The sequence below is a fragment of the Dromiciops gliroides genome, chromosome 5 (assembly GCF_019393635.1).
Source record: "Dromiciops gliroides isolate mDroGli1 chromosome 5, mDroGli1.pri, whole genome shotgun sequence".
Classification (NCBI taxonomy): Eukaryota; Metazoa; Chordata; class Mammalia; order Microbiotheria; family Microbiotheriidae; genus Dromiciops; species Dromiciops gliroides.
In genome coordinates, this window is record NC_057865.1 from 148,213,513 (window position 1) to 148,225,666 (window position 12,154).

Below are 12,154 nucleotides of genomic sequence, written 5' to 3' on the forward strand. Positions count from 1 at the left end.
TTGTGAGGTAGGTTTTGTTATTATTCCTATTTTGCAGAAAGCAAAACTGAAATTGAGAGGTTAAGTGACTTGCGGAGAGTCAGACAATTAGTAAATATTCAAGGATTCAAATTCATCTTCCTCAGTTCAGTGCTCTGTTGATTTTTTTTTTCAATTCAGTACACATTCCTTAAGTGCCTACTATGTGCTAGGCATTGTACTAACTGCTAGGTCTTCATTATCTACTGAACCTAAAAAGATATAACCCCTTAATGTCCAAAGAAGTTCACGCTAATTTTTTAATCTAATTATAAGACCAAAGATCATTTATTATAAGACCTTAGCATCTCTCAGCTACTCTCCCATACCCTCATTTCACAGATGAGGAAATGGAAACCAAAGAAGTAGAATTACTTTGTTAGAAGCTTGGACGCTGATGGGGTGCAGGTAGAATGGATGGATATCTATGTGGATAGCCATAAGTCTTCCTTTGAGTCACGTTCAGTCACTTGGCCAACTCTGCAGTAGACATTTGCCCAGAGAGAAACACCTATGAGTGCTAAGTACTGTATTCACATTTGCTGTTCAACATGGCAGATAGGAACCAAACCCACCCACCAATGAGACTGATGTAATACAAAAACCATTAGAGTAGAGTTAGGGCTTATTGATTATCCTACAGGATTCTTCCAGTCTGGGAGCCCAGAGCCTAAATTACCTTATCAGACTTACTTTGTGGTCATGCTGTTGTACTACCTTGACCCTTTCTTGGCAGCTCCTAGCAATCTTCCCTTTTCCCTTCCCTTGTATAAAGTATATGTTCTTTGCCCAGGGTCTGGGGTTTTGGTCATTTGCCCAGGAACTGGGTGGTCTTGTCAGCAGCCCAAGAGTGATGGTGTTTAATTGTGGACTCTTACATGTCTGTATGTTCTGTCAAGGGTGTGAGGTCAAATGGGAATACTTCTTACATAGTGGTAACAACTAACACAGATCGACTGTCTGAGATGGGACTTAGAGCCAAGATTGCTGTCTTGGAATTTAAACTGAAATCATACCTTTCGCATAGACATGAAGATATAAGAAGAGGCAGCTAATGATGGCTGCCACATTTGACTTGGGTCAACACAGCTAAATCATGGAATGACCAGCCCTGGAAGCTAGGTCTTCTGACTTCAAGTCCATTGCTTTTTATGTTCTACCATATTGATCTCTGCCACATTGGGCTCAGAGTGAAGTATTGCACATGAAAAAAACATGTTTAAAAATGTGTTTACACTAACAAATGCACAAACCCCTATTAATTCACTAGCAAGCCAGTAAGATCCTTTTTACTTTACATCTCTCTAAGGTCACCTTTGGAATTAGTGTGCTATTTTAGCGTACTGTTTTTGTCTTGCCTAAGGATACCTCTGAGGCAGCCTCACACATGCTTACCACTTAATAGAAAGGTATTTAAAACAGCAAAACCATTCAAGAGGTTTTCCTTGAGGAATTCCAGTGTTCTAAAAAGTTACTTCTAAAAAGTACATTTTATTTTGCTTGGTTTGGGGTAAGACATACCTAGACTACTAATTTACTTAAGAATAACCTGACTGCTGGATCATAAATATCCTTAGGAATAGTCAAGCAACAATATTCAGAGAATCATAAATTCAAGGCTGAAAAAGACCTTGAGAAATCATCCAGTTCTACATCTTCACTTTATAGATGGGGGAACTAAGGTCTAGAGAGGCTGAGGAATTGACCCTAGGTCACATAGATGAGAAATAGCAGAGCAGAGCTTTGAACCTAGGTCTTTTGGCTCCAGATTATTGCTTTACCCTTTATCGAGGCAGCTAGGTGGTACAGTGCCCTGGACCTAGAGTCAGGAATACTTAAGTTCAAATCCAACCTCAGGTACATGTTGTGTGACATCTAGGCAAGTAATTTAACCTCTTTGCCTCAGTTTTGTCAACTGTAAAATGGAGATAACAGCAGTACCTACCTTGCAGGGTTGTTTTGAGGATCAAATGAGATAATATTGTAAAACAATACAGTGCCTGGCACATTGTTCTGATGTTGTGGGCAGCTATGTAGTACAGGGGATAGAATGCTAGGCACGGAGTCAGAAAGATTCCTCTTCCTGAGTTCAAATCTGCCTTCAGACTAGCTGTGTGACCCCCTGGCAAGTCACTTAACCCATTTACCTCAGTTTCTTCATCTTTAAAATGAGCTGGAGGAGGAAATGACAAACTACTTTATTATCTTTGCCAAGAAAACCCCAAATGGGTGATGAAGTCAGAGTTGACTGAAAAACAACATAGTGCATACAATAGGCACTATATTAATGTTGATTCCTTTTCCCAATACAACCTGATGGTTTGATTATTTTTATACTTTTTCATATTATGTGTCATTCTTTAACATTAAGGTAAAAGACATAAAAGTATATGCTGCAAGACACTGCAGTCCCTGAAATGTGTATGAGATGTCCAGCCTTGGATTTAGGAATGGGTTCGAGTTCCTCCCTCTGACAAGTGATCATATCTGTGAGCACTGGCAAGTTGCTTTATCTTTCACTAACTCAGGCAGTTAAATCTAAAAATTACAGATGCATTGCAAACTCTATCCATGGAGAATGTTTCCATTCCAGGAGTTTGTCACATAGATGAAATCACAACTGATTTGGACCCAAAATCATACATACTCCTACTTAATAAATATGTATGTGAATATAGGTGTATATCAATCAATAGGCATTTATTAAGTGCTTATTGTATGCTAGAATAGAGTTACAAAGACAGGCAAAAACAGAGTCCCTGTTCTCAACTAGTGGGGGAGGGGAGAAAAGGGAAAAGGAAGAGAAGGATCAGTTATTAAGCCCCTACTATGTGCTGTGTACTGTGCTAAACACTTTACAAATATTGTCTCATGTGACAATGGGAGAAATAACATGTAAGTAAATAAATAGGTTCCTACAGGATATACACAAGGTAGATAGAAAGTAATCCTAAGAGGGGATGCCTCTAGTGGCTGGTAGGACCACAAAAGGCCTCCTTATAGAAGGTGGCTTTTTTTAAAAAGCTATTTATATATACTCACATATAAATATTCATGTGTAGATATATGGTTTCACTGTACTTACATTTTTCTGCGAAAAGAGCTTCCAAGTGACTTCCTGAAGGTCATTTGTTCTGCCAAGATGCAAAAGCAGGAAGTTGGAGGGGAAAAGCATTGAAATACCAATATTGAGGGGAAACAGAGAAATTTTTAAAGGAAGAAATAGTAAGAGATAAATAAGAGTAAGAAAAGAAAAATACAGTAATGTGGCCTTATAATTCTGATAATATAGGGACAAGGAACATGCCTGGGTTATAGCTCTCTACTAAGAAATACATCATGAAGAACATAGTTTGGCCTATAGTATAAATCAATATGTGGAAATAACAAAATACTCCATATAAGAATTTTGATATATGTGTAATCAATGAGCAGCTTTTAATAAAAGAAAAATTGTCTAAATAGTGCACAATATAAGATGTTCTAGATCATGTTTGGTTTTTTTTTTCCCCAAAAGCTTTTCAGAGCCAACCAATCATTCAGTAAATTAATATTTATTAAGCACCTACTTTGTTCCAAGTATTATGGGTGCACAGAAAGGTGAAAGACAGTCCTGCTCTCAAAGAGCTCACAGCAAACAACATATAAACAATAATAATCAAACAACGTATGGACTGGCTAAATTTAAAATAATCAACAGTTTTAAAATTCCATAAAAATGACTACTTAATGTGTATGTGAATTCAGATTTTTAAATGAACTCATGAGGTCCTAGAAATCTTGGGTTTGATTCAAACTTGTAAAACAAATCATGTACAAGTAAATATTTTGTTAGAATTAGGTTACTTTGAGACATAATACTAAAAGCTATATTTATGTAATGCTTGAAGATTTACAAAGTATTTATATATGCTATTTCATTTGATCTTCACAACCACTCTAGGAGGTAGATACTATTATTATCCTCATCTTATAAATAAAGAAACAGAGAGTGACAGAGGTTGTGACTCGTCCAAAATTCCATAGCTAGCTAGTGTCTGAGGCCAGGTTTGAACTCAAGTCTTCCTGATTCCAGGTCTAGAATTCTATACCCTTTACCTTCTATAATAATCCATCCATGCCTTCTCAAGTAACTATGACCACAAATATTCATTCATATTGCTAACCCTCTGTGAATAAGACTCTTTACACTTGGAAAATATTTGAGCATCAGTAGCATAATCTGACACTAAAACCTTTCAAAATAGGAAAAGCATTTTATTTATAATTTTAAATGATGATTTGAACAATCAGAAAGTATTTATTAAATGCCTACCAAATTATATGCAAGAATCATTTCTTGCTCTTTTTTAGGTTACTTGCATAGTAGGCGTTAAGGAAAGGACCACATATTCAAATGTAACTATTTAATCAATTTACTTACTCTTAATCAATTCTCTTTGGGTTAAGGCACTGTGTCTTCAGGAAATGCCTGTTAAAATGTATTTCTTAGGAGGAAGAACATCCATTAACACTTCAGCATGTGGTCTTGCTCACCCCTGAGAAAGATAAAGATTTATATATTAATATTTTCCAGAGGTAGAGGTAGCATTGTGCAGTAGATAGGACTTGCAGTTAGGACCACATGGATTCATCCTGCCTTTTTTATCACAACCTTGGGCAAGTCACTTAATCTCTATATGGCTCAGGCAACTCGCTGTGCCTTATTTATTAAGTTTAGACCACTTGCAGACTGCCTCAGTGCAGGGAGTGTTCCCCACTCTGATGAAATCATAGATCCTACACTATGCAGTAGGTTTTCTAAAATAAAATGTCTTTATTTTGTTCATTTAGTGGAATCTTTCACAGTCTTCTCTCCATTCACAGCCATCATTCTTATTCAGGATCCCCAAACCTCTTTTCTGGACTATTGCAATAATCTTCTAATTGTTCTTACATCAAGCCTTTCCCTACTTCAATTCATCCACCCACGAAGCTGCCAAAATAATTTTTCCCAAAGCATAGGTCTGTCTATGTCAATAAATGCCAATGGCTCCCTATTACCTCCATAATCAAATATAAACAATTTTGTTTTGGATTTAATTTTTGTTCAGTCATTTCGATTATGGTTGTCTCTTCATGAAGAGTCCCAGGATGTGATTTTTAGTTAATATATAATACAGTTACCATTATGCTTCTTTGATCCATGGTATATGGAACAGTCTGTAAGTGAATTCTGGTTCTACTCTGCAGTCTTACTTCTTGCTTTTGTTACTTTGGGTTTTTTTTCTTGTTTTTTTTTGGGGGGGGGGTAAGTGACTTGCCCAGGGTCACACACCTAGTAAGTGTCAAGTGTCTGAGGTCAGATTTGAACTCAGGTCCTCCTGAAGCCAGGGCCGGTGCTTGCTTTTGTTATTTTGGCAGGCAGCTAGGTGATGCAGTGGATAGAGTGCTGGACCTGGAGTCAGGAGGGTCTGAGTTTCCAATACAACATCAAACACTTACTAGCTGTGTGACCCTGGGCAAGTTTCTTAATATCTATTTGCTTGGTTTCCCCAGATGTCAAGTGGGAACCCTGGAGAAGGAAGGAGCAAACCTTTCCAGTATCTTTGCCAAGAAAACACCACTGGGGTCACAATGAGTCAGACGTGACTAAAAAGGACTTAAAAACAAACTGCTACTTTATACTGGCTACTTATGTACTTAGTATACTAACTAGACAGGGCAGAGGTAGTTGGGGAACCAGGACAAGATATCATTTTAAGACAGAGTTTCTTCATCTTGAAATCTCTACTTCTAGTCTCCAACCATACCTAAATTTAACCTCCATTGAAAGCCTACTTCAAAGTTTCATAATGGTGTAGAATGAATTTTGGATTCTCAAAGGCTACTTCAGGACCTTGCAAGCTCTGTGGTAGGTCTCATTACATGGAAAAAATCATCAAGTATTCACTTCTTTAAGTTACAGAGAGCTCTTCATCAAAGATATCAACAATTTCTCCTTTTTCTTTAGATATGTTCTATTTTCAGTCAGAGAAAGAAAACCCATATCAATGAAATCACAGAAATGTTGGAGCAGTAAGGCATTTTAATCTAAAATTTAATTTTACCGTGAAACTCATCACAAAGTTTAGTTTGAACTCTTTCCTCTTTGTCTCCAGGGCTACAGCTACTCACAGAGGCCAAGTGATATTCAAGGATGCCTTAGCTCAGCAGTTGTGTGAACAAGGAGGTAAGAGTTGCATTTTATTGCATTTTAATGTATTTCATCTGTTTTGTCTGTGTCCACATTATTCATGGAAGGTGCTACAATATTTGCACAGAGTGAACATGTTGTTAATATTCTCAGTGGTGATGTTAGAAAGTGGTATTAGGGGGAAAAATTATTAAAAAAAAAAGAAAGTGTTATTAGGGCCTTTAACATGCTATATATTATGGATTTAATTTCTTTTCTTTTACTAATTACACATAATAAATATATGATATGTATATATGTATGTATATTTATACATATATATATAAATAAACTTAATTGAAAACTTTTTCATGCTTCTAATGTCATCCAACATCTGATGAGAAATCAGTTTTGAAATTTTATAGATTTCTGAGCAACTCAGACTATAAAAAAGTTAAATATGCAGATCATAACATAAGAAAGAAATAATCATTCATAATGTAAAAGATGCAATAAACTTCTGATGAAGTATTTTGTTATGTTGGAAAGGGGAATTTTAACACAATCCTTTTTTTAAAATCATATCAAGACAGAACTAATTTTTAATTTATCACTCAAATTTCATCACAACCCTGTAATTTGCTAAAATTTTATCATTATACATTTATTTATAGTTGTAGCTGTTAGGTTTGTTTTATCCATGCTATCTCAATTTTGTGCTAATGTATTTTATGGGTTATAGTTACCTAATTTCTATATAAATGTGATAATGTACCATGAGTCTGTAATAGGTGTGCATTTGACACTATCTGCCTTGAATGTGATATCAAATATGTACATAGACATATGAACACAGACACATATCTTAAAAAGAAACATTGATTAACAGAGAAATGCAAGAATCTATTTCAATTCAGTGCTATACATAGCCACTAACTCATAAAATATCCTAACTGGACCATCTTTAGATGTGATTATATTTCTAGTGGATGTCTAGTGAATTGACATGATTTGGAATGACCAAAAATATTTAAATTTTTGTTGATATGTGATATGCATAAGCCAATGCTTGAATTTATTATAGTGGCAAACAAAAAGGAACGATATCATTGACGATTGAAAACCTTCCTAATTATACTTTTCCTCTTAGAGGAAACAGATTTGGATTAGGAAAGTACAAAAAATAAATTAATGTAGTTTTCAAGGGGTCAAAGAAAGCAAAAATTGAATAGTGGAAGCAATAAATGCAAAAAATAAATATTTTGGTGTCAATGCAGTAAAACTTGGTGGTTATCTCTAATATCTTTACCATATTCTTATCTATATCCATGTGTAACCACAATCTTACAATTCTGTTCATATTTCATGGGTATAGTGTTTTTGGCAATGCTTTTTATTTTTTTTTTACAGTTTTCTTCTGTTATTTGTAATAAAACAATGTTAGATTGCTTTTAAGATAGTCTCAAAATATTCTAACAGAATATAAAATTATCTTTAACATGCACAATTTTCTAACTTATTAAAATCAGTGATATCTCAGATGTCAGAGAATATTAGACACCTGAAAAGGGTTTGATTCAGTTCTAATAATAAGGATTTCACCTTCAAAAAGTACTTTGCAGTTCACAAAGTACTCTTCTCATAATAACTCTGTAAATAAGAAGTTCAAATATTATTCTGGTTTTACATATAAGATTATTAAAGCATAGATGACATGAATAATTTTTCTAGGGTCCTATGGCTAATTATGCACAATAAGCACTGGAATCCAAATTTACGTCCTTCTTTACTCCAACTGTGCCCCAAATCCAACTTGGCTCTGACTCTCCATATCGACTATATAAACACCAATATTCCCATATCAATTCATTACAAGGACTGTCACTGAAGATACAGAATTAAATACAACCCAAACCCTGCTCACAAGGATTTTACTTCCTGAGAGAGGAGCCTATATATAATTAACTATGGCAAAAGAAATATGTGGAAAGTTCAAAATTATCCAGGCAAAATTATGTGAAAAATTTTAGGAGGCAGATCTTGTTTACAGTTTGAGTTGAATGAAGGGTCAGGGAAAAATTAATGAAAAAGGTAGTATTTCATTTTATTTGATCTAATCTGATTTGATTTGAGCAGAGAAGGGGTGGGGACACCAGTCTGCCTAAAGCCAAATTAGCCCAGATTGAAGATGGAATAGGTCAAAGCTTCTGTGACAATCAGCATTGAAAGAGGTTGGGCCTGTGATTGTTGTACCTTGAGTCTAAGATAGGTAGACCCAGTCAAAAAAAATAGGGGGCAGCTATGTGGCACAGTGGATAGAGCACCGGCCCTGGATTCAGGAGGACCTGAGTTCAAATCCAGCCTCAGACACGTTACACACTTACTAGCTGTGTGACCCTAGACAAATCACTTAACCCCAATTGCCTCACCAAAAAAAAAAAAAAAAAATTATTGCATATGTTACTCCAGTCTCAAAACTCATTGGTATGAGACACTCTCCTTATTGATAGAAATTAATGCCTTACCCTGAGTCTTTTCTTTTACCTATTTGAAGTGGAGTTGGCCTAGTCCATCTTTCCTGTGGAAGCTGGAGGCCCAGTGTGCCTGAAAGGGACTTAACGCTTGAAGAGGACTTACTCCAAGACTACTAAACAAATCCTCTCTCTAGGCTTTTTGTTCCTTCCCTCACTCAAAGTAGAACATTCATCCCCATCAGTAAGGAGAGATCTCCTTACTTTGAACTTGAGGGCTTGTTCTATAACTAATGTTGAAGTTGGGATTACTTTAAAAGTAGCATGGTATAATTGATAGGTCACTGGACCAGAAGGATAGCAGTTCAAAATCCCGCCTCAGACCCTGGAAAAATAGGTTCTCTGTGCCTCAGTTTCCTTGTCTATAAAATAGGGGGTGTGGACTTGATGGCCTGCAAGGTCTTTTCTAGCTCTAAATTGGTGATTTATTTTCCTATGTAAAAAAAAAAATCAATGGGCAAAATATTTTGACCAGTGAAAAAAATATTTCTCTCCTTGAGGTGTCTTGTAGTTTGCATTGTGATGATAATAGGCAAAGTAACACGTGACACACATTATTATGAAGACAGCATAGACCAGAAACAGCAGTTACACTCTCCTCAGGTTTGTGGTGGTACCAGGTAGATGTAATTCCAATGATGCCTCAGCTGAGATGAAGAAATCATTTTGTATTAAAGGAGATAATACTTTCCTGGATTCAAGGATTCCATATAATAAAAATGTTATGATATATTTTAAGATAAGCATGATTTTTTATAATAGCCCTAACAATTTTTACTAAGGTATTCAATATATTTTCAAATGGAGTACTATAATCCTTTTAGGTCAAAATATTTTTCTGTTATAAAAGAGTTGTGTCAAACTCAATTAAAAATAGGAGCCACTAGGGGCAGCTAGGTGGCATAGTGGATAGAGCACTGGCCCTGGATTGAGGAGGACCTGAGTTCAAATCTGGACTCAGACAGTTGATACTTACTAGCTGTGTGACTTAACCCTCATTTCCCTGCAAAAAAAATAGGAGACACTAAAGCATGCATAAGGGACCTCATCAGACCATATATTGACTTATTTTTTAAATGTTATATTATTTTATTTATTTTCTTACATTTTTACCAGTTACATTTTAATCTAGTTCAGGCTGCCGTTGGGAGTGTTGTGAGCTTTATGCATCCCCTCATGTGCTTGAAACCTGTTATAGAAAAGGAATAAAACTTATATGAATAAATTAATGAATGAAAATGAATGTATCTCCCCAGATGTGTCTATACAGAGCTTTTTACATTAGAAAAACTTGTGCTCATTCAAGAGAAAGGTCAAATGAGAATAAAACTGACTGTTTGCCAAAAATGGAAAACTGTATTTCCTTATATTGGTCCCAAGCTGCAAATGTCTATAGGAAAAAGAAAAGAACCAACACTGAAAAAACATACAGAGTGTTCTTCTAATATATGTAGGCTTCAGGAATTGTACTTTCCTAAAACTAGGAAATAATAATAACTCATATTCATAGGGAGATGTTAATGACAACTATGTTGGCTAGGTAGCATATTTTACAGATAAGTAAACTGAGGCTCAGAGATTTCACCTCGTGTATTTCAGTGTGAGTCTGAATTTAAATATAAGCCTCTGGACTTGAACTCTTTCCTTTATATCACACTGGTCTAAAAGGGTCCAAGATCAGTGGCTTAAGCTGGAAATCTGGATCCACAAGCAAATGGTTTAGAAAGGATCTTTCAACATCTTTTTTTTGGGGGGGGGCAATGGGGGTTAAGTGACTTGCCCAAGGTCACACAGCTAGTAAGTGTCTGAGGCCGAATTTGAACTCAGGTACTCCTGAATCCAGGGCCGGTGCTTTACCACTGCGCCATCTAGCTGCCCCTCAACATCTTTTTTAACAGCAAAATAACAGATCTCTAGCAGAGTAGAGCCTCTAAAGAGAATGTTGGTTAGACAATATTCACATCAAAGTACCAGAGGTTTACAACTTGTACATCACCCAGAAAGATGATGGTCTAAAAACTTTTTATTGTAAATATTTATGTGAATTCATATTAAATATCCATAATCATATAAGCCCTAAACTCCTGATTTTTCTGGTTCCCAGTACAGTTTTCTAGGAATTATCCCTATATGTTCCCAATTGAAAATAGATACCTAAGTCTGATTCACATTTTCAGGGAAAAAAGGAAAGAGATGAACGTTTTTTAAAAAAAGTAATTGTGAAAGCAGAAAAGGTGAGGTATTGTGGCATATCCTTTATCAATAGACTTTTTGCAAAATATTCAAGACAAAGGGGACTACTACACTGACTCTCAGATTAGAATGAAAAATTCAAAAGGACATGAATGAAATATGCCGTATTAGAGAATGACTACACTATTTTTAATAGATAATGGGAAGAAAAGAAAAGCATAACCCTATGCCTTGGAATGATATAAAGCCAGTGTCCTTAAAAATGCATTGCAGTAAAAACTGTGTTATTAAAAATATATGTAGTAAAACATATATTGAGATAGACCAATGATGTTATAGCTATTCACTATTCTTCTATGATGATAGAATCACAGAATTTTACATCCAAAAGGGACCTCAGAGAACTCTAGCTCATTTTCCAGTGAGGAAACTTTGAAGCTCAAAGAGTGACTTAACTGTTCATATGACAACCAAGGTTTTCTAAATCCTACCTAGTCCAAAGAACATAATAAATGGCATGTATATACCTAGCCGTTAGTGAGTGAGCTTCTTGGCACATATCACAACTACACATATAGATGGCTTCACAAGGCCAGATGGTGGGCACCATGACCTGACAGCCATAGTGTCCTGCAGAGCCCTCAAGGGCTGCTTCTCATTTGCAAATGGCTCTAGAATCCTTTGTCATTGAGAGAGTGAAAGTGGATAGAAAGAGAAGCAAGAGTGGTAGCCAACTCATTAATCGAAAATGTTGACTTCTGTCTGTAACCTGAACTAAACTCTTTGACTTTGTCCTGTCACAAGCACAATAATGAGCAAAAGGCTCGATAATTATAGACTGTGTATGCCAACTAAAGTTCATTGGATCATAGTGATAGATAGATGAGAGATTATATACGTATATATATATATATGTTATATATACAATGCATGTATATGTGTGTATATAAACATATACATAAATGTATGAACCTCTTTCATATATTACTGCTTTGGATTTTATCATTTGGAAAGGGAAAGATAAATTTTATTCTCATAGTAACTATGTTAAACGGGCTTGATAGACAAATTGGTAACATGAACAAGATGGTGCTGGGGACTTTTTAAACTTTGTAATTCCAACAGACTAAAAGGACCATTTATATAATGTGAGTTAAATATAATTACTTTTTGCCAAACAATTTGGCATAATCTTTATTTGGAACCATTTGGTTAGTCAGTAATTTCTGCAACTACCTTCCCTTGAACATTCTTAGGA

General features: G+C 35.5%; 1 protein-coding gene across 4 annotated transcripts in view; it reads left to right on the forward strand.

Moving 5' to 3' along the window:
- Nucleotides 1-12,154, forward strand: part of RELN (reelin) — a 577,995-nt gene that overhangs the window by 220,550 nt on the left and 345,291 nt on the right. For all 4 annotated transcript variants that reach the window (XM_043965756.1, XM_043965757.1, XM_043965754.1 and 1 more), the window contains exon 4: nucleotides 6,159-6,229. In XM_043965756.1, the coding sequence (XP_043821691.1) occupies nucleotides 6,159-6,229 (71 nt within the window). The remainder of the gene's footprint in view (nucleotides 1-6,158; nucleotides 6,230-12,154) is intronic.